This window comes from Pectinophora gossypiella, chromosome 21 (assembly GCF_024362695.1).
Source record: "Pectinophora gossypiella chromosome 21, ilPecGoss1.1, whole genome shotgun sequence".
Classification (NCBI taxonomy): Eukaryota; Metazoa; Arthropoda; class Insecta; order Lepidoptera; family Gelechiidae; genus Pectinophora; species Pectinophora gossypiella.
The window spans coordinates 3,975,264-3,990,616 of NC_065424.1; the positions used below are offsets into that span (position 1 = coordinate 3,975,264).

The 15,353-nt window shown below is 37.4% G+C and overlaps 2 protein-coding genes across 4 annotated transcripts in view; one reads left to right on the top strand and one right to left on the bottom strand.

Annotated features, from left to right (window-relative positions):
* LOC126376630 (probable peroxisomal membrane protein PEX13) overlaps positions 1 to 15,353 on the bottom strand; it is a 325,664-nt gene that overhangs the window by 308,595 nt on the left and 1,716 nt on the right. Inside the window, exons 3-5 of one of the 2 annotated variants that reach the window (XR_007567727.1) lie at positions 14,795 to 14,931; positions 12,137 to 12,302; positions 8,918 to 11,144 (exon numbers count right to left, since the gene is read on the bottom strand). Coding sequence is in view for 1 of the 2 variants with exons in the window: in XM_050024154.1 (XP_049880111.1) it covers positions 10,807 to 11,144; positions 12,137 to 12,302; positions 14,795 to 14,931 (641 nt within the window). In the remaining variant the exon portion in view is untranslated. Of the gene's footprint in view, positions 1 to 8,138; positions 11,145 to 12,136; positions 12,303 to 14,794; positions 14,932 to 15,353 lie in introns of those variants that run through there. The other variant, XM_050024154.1, reaches the window with a different exon arrangement.
* LOC126376707 (40S ribosomal protein S7) lies at positions 229 to 6,673 on the top strand. Of its 2 annotated transcripts, none has more exons than XM_050024260.1 (5): positions 229 to 270; positions 645 to 806; positions 4,353 to 4,537; positions 5,758 to 5,905; positions 6,560 to 6,673. In XM_050024260.1, the coding sequence occupies exons 2-5, from the start codon at positions 645 to 647 to the stop codon at positions 6,635 to 6,637; spliced, it is 573 nt and encodes a 190-aa protein (XP_049880217.1). In that variant the 5' UTR covers positions 229 to 270; the 3' UTR covers positions 6,638 to 6,673. The 2 variants fall into 2 exon arrangements, with proteins under 2 accessions (XP_049880217.1, XP_049880218.1); XM_050024261.1 differs by having other exon boundaries at positions 269 to 396.

The window sequence follows — 15,353 nt, forward strand, 5'->3', positions numbered from 1 at the left end:
CGAGTGTTACTGGTTCAAATTCTAGGTAGAATTGTAAACTACTTTTATTTCGAATTCATGTTTAGATTATTAACGTTCTATCACGTATTTGACGACTGTTATCGAATTGATTTACGTATATAGTTACGGATTTCGAGGAAGGTCTGAATGTACTGTGAAATAAAATACTGTAAAATACAAATTGAATTTTATATTTTTTGTAGGAAAATTGGTGTTAGTAGTCTGGCAACATCGCAATTCTATCTCTTTCGCTCCCGGTCAGTTGTCAAGGTAGTTCTTTTTGTGGATTTTTCGTATGATTTTTTGGGAATAAATCCCTTTTTAACACAAATATCCTAAGATATTTGTTCTATAATTGTCTTCGCGACGATTTAGTGCAATAATTGTTTTATTACGGTAAAGATTGCAAAGATATTAAGTGATGTCAGATTCGCTCCTTCTGTGTCCAACGTTGTTTTGGTTTATAAAAGTGAAATAACTCTGTTGAGGTGTAACCCATTTCATAATTCACTAAAAGATAACACGTCCGTGCTCTGAAATAGCAGCTTGAAGTGAAAAGTAGAAAATTTCTGGCACAAATTAGTGTAAACCTTTCTAACCTCTAAAAGTGAGTGTGTCTAAAAGTTGGTGGTTGTGCTTTGCAGATGAGTACGAAGATCATCAAAGCTGGAGTCGCCGAGGCCGACCCGTTCGAGACCTCGATCTCGCAGGCCCTGGTCGAGTTGGAGACCAACTCGGACCTGAAGGCACAACTTAGGGAGCTGTACATTACTAAGGCTAAAGAAATTGAACTCCACAACAAAAAGGTAAGATGGTCTCTTTATGTGTGTCTCCTTACCATACATAATGATAAACAATACAAGAAAAAAATACAATTCTAGAAATTTGATATTTGTGTAAATGTTGAGGTTATACATTTATTATGGAGGTTATCTTTGTGAAGTTTCTATACTTTGAAACATGTTTGTATGTTTCAAACATTTTCAATAGTCTTTTGCTCTGAATGCTTGATTAAATGTGTAATATTGTCCACTACACTGGGCAAGAAACTTGGGATTTTATATGATGGATAAAGTTCATTTGATTTCAAATCCCTTGGTACATTTCATATCATTAAGATTATGAACTATCAAACTGAGAAAATTGCAAAGTAATTTTACAAACTGCTCCTAAGTTGTCAGTGCCTCTGGTCATAAATGATCTGTTTGTATTATCTTTTAGACTTTCTTAGGACTATACCTACCTAATGTGGTTACAAGCCTCAAGTTTAGTTATTTATGGCACATTATTTTCCTTTTATTTATTTAAATAGGGCCACTGAGCACTTAACCAGTAGAGGGGGCAATCTAGTGTGATCACTTTTTTACAACACTCCCTTTCTCTTTCTTTCCTAGGCATTTAATATTCCCATCTGATGGTAGACATTTTACGATACTGCCTGCTGCCATTTAATAAACAAAAACAATTCTATTATCCAAACTTATGGATCTGCACCTCAAATTCTATGTGGTGAAACTTTATTATTTAATGTTTGTTAAGCACTATGCACAGCAATGTATGATTTAGACCAGTTTAAGCAGATACCCAATATAGTACGGTCACGAGCATTAATATGTATGTATACACTTTGGTACCATGTCACATTAACTTTTTTGACAAATTGAACTGTAAGTTTCACTAAATGTCAAATATGTTAGTGCGACAGAATCTTAAAGTGGGTACATTATATTGCTCATGACTGTACAATATGGCCACCCCACCCTCTGTTACTGATTATTTGCTGGAAATTAAAGGATTTAAAAGATATCAGGGAAATAGGTACATACATACATGTTAGAGTAAGAATATTATACTCTGATCCCAAGGTAACAGTGACCTTTGTGGAGGACGCATAGCGCCAGTTAAACAATGGCTCACTGTCACGGATTACTTTTATTGGATGTTCTCTGTACGGAGTTCGACACAAGAATGGTACAACTCGTGCGGCTCGCCTTCTTATAAGGGTTGTCCCCACTACCGTACCTTGCACGTGTGTCGTAAACAAGTGCAGGTGTTGTTTGTTTGCTAGCCGCACGTGTTGTTTACAGTTAACATAATATTTAGATTTTCAATATTTCGCTGTCGCGCTATCACGGCCATACTGATACGCAGCTCGTGCTCTGAGCTTGCGTTTATTCTGAAACAAGGGTATCTTTTAGTTCACTGTAGTAGCATATTCAATTTGTAACTAAGTATTTGTGCTGTTAAGTCAGTTGTTGTAAGTCTATATCGGTGCATCGACACGAGCTTACAATTGGCAAATTCAATAATAATCGTTTCATTCTTTAAATTGCATTGTTACGCCCAGTTGTAAGTCTATATCGTTCCATCGATATGATCTCACAAATTAAAAAATAATAGTTTCCTAGTCCGTTATTTGTTCAAAGATCGGATTAAAATGGGTGAAGATGTTAATCAACCAAATAGTTTTTACTTCTCGCCAGACTCAGAGGCTGAAATTTTATAAGCTTGTTCTGGTTGAAAGTTCAGTTGACAAACTCAGCGGCCAAAAATATAGCTTGTTTCAACAACATCATGGTGAAAGGGACGTTTGCCAAACTCAGAGGCTTTAGTTGCTTGGATTAGCAGCAGTTCCAGTCTCAGAAATATTCGATGAACTCAGAGGCTATTTTGTGGCTTGTTTTGACAAGTGACCCTTACAACCATTTTCTTTTTATTTCTTGTAAACTGCTATCACGGATCATTCTAAATTCGGGTTTGGTATTAATCCGAGATGTTCATGAGCTATTGTAGTACTTTTTGGCCAGGACGAAGACTTTGTATTTCGTATCGATCATTGCCAATAATTTTTACAATTTGATATGGCCCTAAATATTTAGGACCTAGCTTGTTATTAGACCATTGGGTATCTTTACAAAGCACAAAGTCTCCTGGATGAAATAATTTTACTTTAGCATATTTGGAATCAAAACGTTTCTTGCTTTCTGAAGATTGTTCGGTCATTCTGATAATTATTAAAAGAAATGGCGGTTATCGGCAATCAAGCGCCAGCTTAGTATACAATACGCTGCCACGAAGTCACCACCACACGGCACACACGCGGCACGGCTGCCACTCTCAGACTGTGCCATGCTGTAACGCCTTCGCCGTTTGTCATTCACTCGTCGTCATGTAGCAGTGGTCACATGAAACAAAATAACTAGGTGTATTATCACATTCACATGACTCTTTCAATCGGTTTATAAAGATTTGATTAATGACGGTAGATTACAAATCACGTTGTAATTTAACGAAAGTTCATTTCTTTATTGCTTGGAGTGAGAAAATACAGCTTAAACCACGCAGCGTTAGCGTGTCTGCACCAATTCAAAACATTTTTAGACCAAAATACCAAGATTTGACGATGATGAAAACCGATTTGAAAACGCGGTTTGAATTATGATTGACACGTATTGCGGGAATATGTCTCGTCAATTTTGTTTTAAAATAAAGAGAAATAGTACTTTCCAAGTTAACCTTAAATCAATTTCCTCATTATTAAAAATACACCCAGCAATGAAGTCAATAACAATAAAGTTCCAGTATGAAAACGACTCACCGTAACAATAGTATTCAAATGCAGGTAGGCACCATTATCCTCGATCCTGACTCCATCCACGATTATTATCTTATCAGGATAATACGAGTATTTGAAACTTAGTTTCATCCTTTGTGGCCGTCTTTTTCAATATAATGGGTGGGCAGCAGGACGATCCTCTACTTCTGATGTTAGAGTACGAATATTATACTCTGATCCCAAGGTAACAGTGACCTTTGTGGAGGACGCATAGCGCCAGTTAAACAATGGCTCACTGTCACGGATTACTTTTATTGGATGTTCTCTGTACGGAGTTCGACACAAGAATGGTACAACTCGTGCGGCTCGCCTTCTTATAAGGGTTGTCCCCACTACCGTACCTTGCACGTGTGTCGTAAACAAGTGCAGGTGTTGTTTGTTTGCTAGCCGCACGTGTTGTTTACAGTTAACATAATATTTAGATTTTCAATATTTCGCTGTCGCGCTATCATACATACATAAACTCACGCCCGTAATCCCTAATGGGGTGGGCAGAGCCACAAGTAATCAAAATAAAAAAATAAAAAATAGAAAAATAAATAGGAAAATAAATAAATGGGAAATAGGTCTATACTAAAATATATGCAAAAACCATTATAGCTTCCTATAATTAATAAAACTAAACTCTCCATCTACTCTATTGTGAATAGATACATTAGATACTAATCTAAAATCTGTAGAGTAAATGAAGATAACACAATTAGACAACTAACCCCACATGCCTCTTTCATTCCAGTCAATCATCATTTACGTGCCGATGCCCAAGCTGAAGGCCTTCCAGAAGATTCAGATCCGCCTGGTCCGTGAGTTGGAGAAGAAGTTCAGCGGCAAGCATGTTGTCTTCATTGGTGATCGCAAGATCCTGCCCAAGCCCAGCCACAAGACCCGTGTTGCTAACAAACAGAAGAGGCCACGATCAAGGTAAGTTTTCTACTACAGGTTAAAAAGGCCACATTGAAGCAATTCATCTATAAAGCAATATTGCAATTTGACATTTGTGTATAAAGAAGTATCAACCACACAAATCCTGGTATCAGGGTTATCATTGAATGCCAATAACCAATAACATGGCTTGTGTAGTTTAACCTATTAGATTTATTTTTTTAATTTAATAAAGGCTCACATTTGATCATGCTTACCTAGCAATTGGGTCGTGTACTAGGTTCAAGATAAATTATGAAATTCTGATTACTAAATAAAGACACATCTAAAACTAACGAAAAACATTTTCTTTTTTCTATTAAACTTATTTATGAATTTTAATCAAGAAAAACGTAATAATAAGTCCGACATTTTGTCACGTTTTTCTATGACGTCACAGAGTGCTTTTTCATACAAATTCCATAGTAATTTCGTGTTTTGACGTTTAGTAAAAAGTAACTGATTTGACTAGTTGGAAACTAGCCTATTGCCTATTCACTCTAGCCATGAATACTCTCAGATTATAATGAGTTGGAAAAACAAACGAAAAAGGAAATGGGTGGAAAGCAGATTTATTGTGGCTAATGTAAAATTCACGTAAAATCTGTCATCTGTCTTCATTGTGTACTACTACTGCTAAGATGACCTACCACTAGGATGGACAAAAATATAGAAGAGAAGCTACAAGGAAAGAGAGAAAGGGGAAGACCAAGAAGAGCTTACATGGAACAGATTAAAGAGAAGGCGAACGTCGTGTCTTATAAGGAGGTGAAGGAAGTGATCTTTAATAGACAAGAATGGAGAATGCTACACCGACAAGAGCGTGGCTCTTAAATTAGTGATGATGAATGCTAATGTGACAAATTACAACAAAACTAGGGGTGGTAATAATAAACTAATCTCAGCTGAGACTGCCCTCAAGATCATGCTCAAGTCTCTGTTTTTATATAAGAACTGTCACATTGACATAATCTTGAGTGCAGTCTCAAAGCTGAGATTAGTTTATTAATACCACTCTAGGAGTCTTGAGTAAGACTTGAGATTCTGATTGTCTCTGCGTGCATGTCTGTCGTAAATGTCATGCAAAACGAAAATTAACTAACATGTTATGTAGATCATACAATAGAGTAGATGGAACTACAAGTACGAAGACTAAAAATATATAAATATATCATAAATATTCCATAAATATTCTACCATAAAACAAATATAATTTCCAGGACACTGACGTCAGTGTACGACGCTATCCTGGAGGACCTGGTGTTCCCCGCCGAGATCGTTGGCAAGCGCATCCGGGTCAAGCTGGACGGCTCGCAGCTCATCAAGGTGCACCTAGACAAGAACCAGCAGACTACCATCGAACACAAAGTGAGTGAAAACATTTTTTTTATAGACGTATTTTCGTGATCAATGTTTCTTAGATATGTGAATATTATGTATAGTAATAATGGATAGGAATTAACTACTTGTTCTACTAATGAAGTAGTAACATACATACATAGCATCACGCCTGTACCCAAGAGGGGTAGGTAGAGGTACAATTGATGGATACAAATTGAATTGTCACTAAAGAAAGATATAATAACAGATCTAGGTATCTATCTTTTTATTTAATTTTCTCTTTCCCTAAGCACGGACTACTATAAAAACAAAATCCTTTAATCATATTGCTTTGTGTCATGCTCATGCTAGAAATAAAAGGGTAAAAGCTCAGGTCCGTCGATGGTCCAAGCCCGTGTTGCTCTTAGCACAAGATCATGGAACCGTACGCGGCGGTATCGACGAGACGGTCGCACTCCTGCTCTAGCAAATGATGGTTCTGTGTGTCAGAAAAGGATGGAAGCATTGGAAAGTGTGATGTGGTGAGGGCAGATGTAGTTCAACCCTTATAGAAAGAAGAAAAGAAACATATATTTTTTCTTATAGCCCCTATCTATTCATTCGTACTCTACGTATTATATGCCTTCCCGACACATAATTTTCCTAGCTTAATGTTTCTAATGTACAATTTGTTTGTTTCAGGTCGACACTTTCCAGTCTGTCTACAAGAAGCTGACGGGGCGCGAAGTCACCTTCGAGTTCCCCGAACCTTACTTGTAAACTAGACTATGACTTTACAATAAAAATAAAACCTTACTTACTCTCTTTCATTTCTAAAACTGCTTCAAAAATGAGAATAATCGAATAATTAAAGCACATAATAACGGGTTCTTACCGCGTTTAAATGGGGACATGAGACTCCCGATATTTCGACACTGTTGCAAGTGCCATGATCACGGGATGACTGATGAGATTGGAGTGGAGTAGGTAGATCCATAATTTTCTAATCCAGTCGTAGTAGAATCCAGTAGTAGGTATTGTAAAAAGCTTGGAACGGCCTAATGTGGTGAAAAAACGTGAGGACACAGTGAGTGCGGTTTGTCGTAGTGAGTTTCGTGCGAGTTCAGATGGTTCCGAACATTCCGATATCAAAAACATAAACAAGCGGCAAAGAAAGAGTGTAGACAGATATGTCTGCCCGTAGAAAATTATGGATCTACCTACTCCACTCCAATGTCATCAGTCATCCCGTGATCATGGCACTTGCAATAGTGTCGAAATATCGGGAGTCTCATATCCCCATTTAAACGCGGTAAGAACCCGTTATTATGTGCTTTAATTATGATAATAACCGTGTAAACTTAAAACAATATAATAATCGAATATTCAACATAGCATCGTGCCTGTTTCCTCCAAGGTAGACAAGGGTGTATACAAAGACTCAAACAGAAAAAAAATACATATACCTATTACTGGATACAAAAAAAATGCAAAAAGCAAAGGCTAAGTTATTGGCTGGATGCCCTCAGTACTGGGGGCAAATGACTCAAAAAGCGGATAGAATATGAAATGTACTATATCGTCCATCAACATCAATCAGTCTTGAACAGGCTTTGAAAGTAATGATTCCCAAAGTTGTCTGGAAATCTTTTTTGACAGCGAACCAGTTTAGGAAACGCTGCTGGCAGTATAGAAGCCAAAACCTGCAAGTCAAAGGAAGCAACTGCCAATATGGCCTTAGAACTGAAGGAAACATCCGGGAGGCATAGTTTCCGCGCCGTGCGCGGTTTGAATTATTCATTCATTTATTTATTAAGTCTTAACAGTTTCTAGTAATAACATTTACTTACTAGTAATTTGTAAGTACTTATATCACAATAAGTGTATCATAATAATTATGTCATTTATGTCGAAGCTTTGACCAATAGACTCGCAGAGCAAATACCAGAGTGATATCTACGTGTTGGGCATGAGTACAAAAGACGTTACGACCATAATATATTTATCTCTTTTTAACTTATGACGGCTCATATTAGTGCGAAAACAAAACCTATGTTTTTCTTTCGTTTTAAATACACTTTGTCTATTCTAATACTTGGTCTTTGTCTACGTGGATAAACGTCTGACGTACGGCTATTGGTCGAAGCCTTGTGTCCCTTATCTTGGCACTGCTCTGTACCGGACCAGAATTCTGACTACACAGAAAGCATTACGAATATTGGTCGCCAAATAGAGAAAGTAAGGTTAGGTGATCAAGATTGGGTGGGTAAGGAAATACAGATAATTATCAAGATACTTTATTGGTAACAAATCAGTCCATCCCATATAATTGATTATTATGTCCTAAACTACACTAAATACAAGAAATGTACAAATAACAATTACTCAATAGAATATCATCCATTGCACCAAGAGAGCCTTTGCATTACGGCAAAAAAATAAAACAATTTTGAATTATTACAAAAATAAAATGCGAGACAGTCCATAAAGAGTAAAATTGTAAAACTACGCTAATCTCAATTTACAAAGAAATTATTACAATTAATATGACCCCATTATCAAATACCGTGGTATAAGATAACCAGTCGGGTCTGCACGGCAAACGCGCTGAGCGCGGCGCGAATTATATCGAGCGCTTGGACCAATAAACGATACGAATGCTATCTACGTAGATGGACGTCAAACGGCTATTGGTCGAAGCGTTCAATATAATACGCGCCGCGCCGCGCGGATGTCATGCAGACCCTGCTGGTATGCTCAAGTGACAGCTAACATTTCAAGGTTAGCCCAGCTGACGTCATCCCACCCTGCGTTACCATTTCATAAAAAAAATATTTTGAACTTTTACTAAAAGATTTACTTACTTACAGTTTTAACGATTTTTATATATGTGAGAAGTAATAGTAATTAATTACATTAAGTCAGTAATTCACTTAATTTTTAATAATAAAATTTACGTCCTTGGAATGTTGGAGATACCAATTTTATGGTAACACAATGGTAACACTGTAACGTCATCAAAGGGCTAGCAATGGCGGCTTGTCATAGGATTGAGCATACCTGGTTTTGTTATACCATGATCAAATAATATGTATGACTATGAACCTATTATGCAGGGTTGCAATAATGAATAATTATCTATTGCATGTGCTAAAGTTAATGACGTCAACAATCACAAATAATCATATATTTTTACATAAATCCATGATAGCCCTGTTCTGAGAACGCGTGGCTTACATCGTAATGTTACGGGTTCGAATCCTGGCGCGGGCTCTAGAGCTTATTTCCAGGATTTGTGCCTGGTTAAAGGCAATAGGCTCGCCCCAATCACATGATACCTAAACATGACGAGGAGTGGGTGTAATACTATACGCCTCTGCGTACCCCTTCTGGGATAGAGGCGTGATGCTATATTATATCATAAGTACTCATAAGTAGCTAACGGATCCCTTTATAAATCCCGCTGGCCAGTGTTTACATTTTTTTTTTGTGACCAGGGCGGTTCACATCGAAGCAATTCATCCAAGAAAGCTATATTGCTATTTGACATTTGTTTGCATTGCGCACTTACTTTTATATGCGCAAATGTCAAATTGCAATATTGCTTTTTTAGATGCATTGCTTCGAAGTGGCCATTTTAACCCCTCTGTTACTATATATCTGACCTATAGTCCGTTCAAGAATGATCTTCATAAAAGGTAAACAAATATGGCTGCCGATATTTTTTATCTGTGTCAAACTGCAAACTAGTGAAGTGCTGAATTGATTTTAGCTCAAGTTATTTTATCAAAGTGTACTGACTCTCTTGGGTTGTTTGAATATTTTGTATGATAATATTAAAATATATATTGTATGTTTCTTTGTGGTTACACTAACTCACTTTGAAAGTATTTTTTTCTGCGCATTTCGGCTTATTAAGTACAGTACACTCACTTAAGTTATTCACGGAACTGACTCGTTTTCCTGACCTGAATGAAATGTCTCATCACTAATCGTCAAATTGACAGCTAGCCACAGATTAACAAGAATTTATGATGTCAACTTTTTTGCGTGAGGTTTTGTTTGATTTTTGTTTTTACATGAAAAAATGTGTTTTTAATAATTATTTTACGTTAATTTCACATTGAGCTAAGAAATCATACATCTATTGAGTGCTACGGATGTTATTAGAAGAATACTTTGCGTAGTTTAGGTGAAATTCGAACATTTTTTGTAGTAACAGGTTTGTTTACCTTTTATGAAGATCATTTTTGAACGGACTATAAATACGAACCTTATGTCCTTTGTGAATTAAAAATATTTTAGCTACCTATACACAACATAATATTTACCGTGCACACACTATAAACATACCTTTGCATTGATATACATTTTCAAGCTATTTAAAAAATTGTGATGCTCTTGAGGTCATTTTCAATTTTGTGGAAAATCACCTTTGACCAGATTAACAGGTCTATTTCTAAAAGCATTTCTATGTTTTAAGTTTGATGTCGATTTCTCTCCACCAACCCGTAGCGGAACAGCTTGGTGGAGTATGCTCCATACCCCCTCCGGTTGATTAAGGAAAGGCCTGTGCCCAGCAGTGGAACGTATATAGGCTGTTTATGTTATATTACGTTCGATTACGACCGTAATTAACTGGATTTAGTTGTAACTTACAAGGTTTTTTCGAGTCTATTAAAAACATAATGCCATCTATTATCTTGTTCTGAAACTGGCTTGCTTTCGATAATTATTAACAAACATATTTTTTAGTTACCATTATTGACGGCGACAAGGCTAACCACCTATCATGTTGGTCTAATAGAAAGCTCGGTGAGGTGTGGGTACTTAGGTCATTTTGCGATGGATGTATCTCCGACCATCTCATTTGGTATATAGTCGTGTGACACAAACACCGTAAGAAGAAGAAGAATGTGTGACGATCTAAGCTACAAAAAGAAAATCCCTTACAGCTCTTGCTTGTAGAACTTATCCAAATCCGGTATACTTGCTCCTGTCACTTCCGTCTTCTCACTCTTTTCATTTGGAACCGTTTGGTTGGCAGTTGGGTTTGCACCGTCCACTGGTTTGATGACTTTGATGTAGTTGACAGGTACTAGTCCTGCATGTTGTCTGTCCGTTGAAGCCATCAGCCATCCGGAGTTCCAGAGCTGGCCTTGCAGGTGCTGAGGGGCCACGGTGAGGACCTGCGAGGTGGTGAAGCTGATCTCCTGGGGAGATGAGGCTTGGAAGTCGTGCTGGGCGACTGCGCGGAGAGGGTTCTGCCAGGTGGTCGGATCATGCACTGGAATAAAGAATTAGTTATGAGTGAGTGTCTATGAAAGATAAGTGTCAATATTTACACCACATCTGACAGCACCTCATCGCAATTTCCTATGATTCTATCCTTCTCTGTCACTCAGGAACGTCATTTGCTAAAGCGAGAGAGTCCATGATGCGATAAACGTAAGCATAGACGCTATAGCATGCTGACAGATGTGGTCAACCCTAAGTATTTTTTTCATTTCGTTTTAGATTACTAAATAAATAAGTCACAGAATAGTCAAACTAAATAGTACATCTCGAGAATGTCGTAGAATTTAGTAAGAAACTGACGGATAGACCATCTATAGCTACATAGATGGGCGATATCTCGTTAAACGTAACATGATTACAAAGAAGGTATCGAGACAAACCTGTTTAGGCTCAGCGATGTTTGTAAACCAAGTTATGTGTAATTTATGAAGTGTTAAAAAAAAAATACAAAAACTTTACTTCGGAAAAGACAGAGCAGGATAGAGATCACCTAGTGCGAATGAGACAAAAGATATATGTCTCTTTGTATAGTAGGTATACAGCATAGAAAGGAATGATATTACGTACAACGGCAACTCTCCGCTGCTGAGCTAGGTTTACCTCACTCCCCCTCGGTCTTACTTTAGTCTTCAATCGTATGGCGTCAGACGTCACACACACAGATGCGCCTGTACGATAACGTCTATGGATGGTATTAATAAACTAATCTCAGCTTCGATACTGCCCTTTAAATCTAACACTAATGTAACAGTTCTTATATAAAAACAGGGACTTGAGCATGATCTTGAGGGCAGTAACAGCTTCTTCTTCTATAGTGTGGGTTGTGAGGTGCATTACCAAACCCATCAACCCTGGTGTCAGGGTTACTACTGAGCCATCAGAGGCGGAGTCTCAGCTGAGATTAGTTTATTAATACCACCCTTAGTGTAGTGTCTGTGTTGTATGAAGTGTCCCCTGTGTACGAGATACCACGAAACTCACATTTCTCATGAATACAGCTGGTCAGCCCGCTGAGCATCTTGAGTACGATGTAGGGGGCCGCGGCGATGACTCCGAAGAAAAGCAGGATGGGCCAGCTGGAGCCCTTCGCGCGCTGCTCGGGAGTAGCCGCGCCGGCCTGCGTCGCCGCTACCGCTTCGGCCCACGCCTGGAACAGGGATGTTTTGGCGTGGTTTAGTTAATGTGGATCTATTGTACCCAGCTGTTGTTGTGCAGCTCTTCCAAGCTGTTTTGTGCATTGTCGTATCAAAGATCGCACTTATTAATACCTATAATAAAAACCTATGTCGTGATGAGTACAATTCTTAATGAATAAATTTACAGGCTATGTTCCAAAAAAAAATAGAATGGCAACATAGAACTAATTTAATGGTTTAAAAGATTTACTTACAGTTTAAATGATTTTTATATAGGTATATGACAAGTCATCATCATCATCAGCCCATTAACGTCCCCACTGCTGGGGCACGGGCCTACCCTATGGATGGATAGGGAGATTGGGCCTTAAACCATCACGCGGGCCCAGTGCGGATTGATGGTTATTAACGACTGCTAATGCAGCCGGGACCAACGGCTTAACGTGCCTTCCGAAGCACGGAGGAGCTCGAGATGAAAACTTTTTTTTGTGGTCACCCATCCTATGACCGGCCTTTGCGAAAGTTGCTTAACTTCAACAATCGCAGACCGAGCGCGTTTACCGCTGCGCCACCGAGCTACTCAAGCATATGACAAGTAATAGTAATTAAATACATTGGTCAGTAATTCGTATAATTTTCAATAATAAAATTTACGTCCTTGGAATGTTGGGGAACCAATTTAATGGTATTATTGTGGTAACTCTTACGTCATCAAGGGCTAGCAATGGCGGCTTGTCATAGGATTGAGCATACCTAGTTTTGTTATACCATGGTATTAAGTACCTACCTACTCACTAAACATTCAGAGGAAATAATCTAAATAACAAGCCACTATGTTATTAGATAACATATTATTCTGCAATATGATAAAATTTTGAGATAAGTACGTATACAGTTTTATCTCAATGAAGATAACAAATACAAAAATACCTATATGTATTTCAGACTGAGATATAATTTATCGTACAAGTTTTACAACAAAGAGTTTTTTCAAAAGAGTTCTGGGACTTTCCAATCGAAGTTCCCCAAACACACGATAGATGGCGTTATTCACTTTTATGTGATACTTGTTTACCTATCTTCTCATTGCTGGGGTACATAATTACGCAAAAATGTAATGTAATGGCGGAAGCATATATTATATTTTAAAACTAATTGTTCCTTGATATTTGGATCACATTATGTATAGAATGATGTTGCTACGTATATTGCTTTATTTTGATCAGAACAATAAATGGGTGGAAGATGTAATTGTGCCGGGGTGTAATAAAAAGGGTCATCATTTATACCCAAAAACAAAGATAAAACATTATGTCTGCTACCATAAAATTAGAAGTTTAAACGAAGATAAAACTTAACAATGCCATCTGTCGTGTTTTTGGCGAACGTCCATTGGAAAGTCCCTTATTAAAACAGGCAAAGGTTATTGGCACATGTGAACAAGGCATACCAACATGCATAAAACAAAGTAGTTGTAAAGCATACTAACTACATCTACATACATAAATTGAAACTATATTTAATTATGTATGCATGATTATTTAGGTAGTGACTCCTGTTTCATCATTCAACCCGTTTTATACAGGGTGTTAGTGACATCGTAACGAAAACTTTTAGGAATGGTTAAGACCATTTTTCTGAGTTGTTATAAAAAAAATCGTGAATTTTGCGACGGAAAATTCCACTTTATATGAACTCAGAATCACGGTCTAAATCATCCCTCTGTATTCGGCACAGTGTCACTAACACCCTGTATTTGTTTATGTACTAGCGAACGACCTCCAATCAAATAACGACCGGGTTCGAATCCCTGTGGGAGCATATTACAAAAAATCACGTTGTGATCCCTAGTTTGGTTAGGACGTTACAGGCTGATCGATTGTCCGAAAGTAAGATGATGCGTGCTTCGGAAGGCAGGTTAAGCCGTTGGTTCCGGTTAATATTTACTGATAAGTGCGTAATCGTTCCACGTCAGGGGCCTTTGGCGGCTCAATCATAACCCTAACACCAGGGTTCTTCCTACAACAAGGCCCAAGATTAGATTAGCTTAGAACAAATCTACAGCTGGGAAAATTGTTAACTCTCATTAAGGCTATAGTAGCTTCCTGTTCTGTGTTACGGGTGTTAATTTGTACATTTTCCTCATTTGCTTTATTGTAAATTGTTTGTACAATGTTTTCCTCATAGAAAAATAATATTTTTTCATTAACTGCATAATACATTCTAAAACACCTGCTTATGGTCGCACGACCTATTGCAAGGGGTTTGAATTAGAAAAAAAAAATAACTACAGATTTTGTTTAAAATTAATGATCTGTTATATCTGTTATTGAACTATTTTCTTTTTATTAGCCATACTAACTGCAACTAGCCTTGTTCTCCCCATTTGTCCAGCCAAGTAGTTAATGCGTATGCCAAAAAAGAACTAGTCAGACTTCAAGAACGTGTCTTCTACAGTGTTCGGGAAACACAGACTGCAATAACGTAAATAATAATCATTTACCTTAAATTCACTCTCGGTCCTGATGCCAAGTAACACCATAAGTTTCCTGACGAGCCAGTTGAGACTCCGAACTACTGCGAAGGTCGACCAGAACTGCGCGAAAAGGGACCTTAGTCTACCAAAGTTCTCCGCTACTCCTGTTAATAAAATGATATAGTTATATTTAGATTTTAGAGTATACGGTCATGAGCATTACTATGTACACTTTGGTACCATGTCACGTTAACTTTTTTGACAAATTGAACTGTAAGTCTCACTAAATGTCAAATATGTTAGTGCGGCAGAGTCCTAAAGTGGGTACATTATATTGCTCATGACTGTACATATCTTATTTTTTAATTTTGTAATAGGGTAGTTTCCAACTAGTCAAATCAGTTACTTTTTACTAAACATCATAACATGAAATTTACTATGGAATTTGTATGAAAAAGCAACCTGTGACGTCATAGAAAAACATGACAAAATGTCGCACTTATTATTACATTTTTCTTTATTAAAGTTAAATAGAAAAAGAAAATGTTTTTTTGTCACCTTTAGATCTGTTTTTATTTCTTTTTTT

Coding starts and splice junctions, on each gene's coding strand:
- LOC126376707 (XM_050024260.1), top strand. CDS start 645: ATGAGTACGAAGATCATCAAAGCTGGAGTCGCCGAGGCCGACCCGTTC. Junction 807..4,352: donor TTGAACTCCACAACAAAAAG/GTAAGATGGTCT, acceptor CTTTCATTCCAG/TCAATCATCATTTACGTGCC. Junction 4,538..5,757: donor CAGAAGAGGCCACGATCAAG/GTAAGTTTTCTA, acceptor TATAATTTCCAG/GACACTGACGTCAGTGTACG.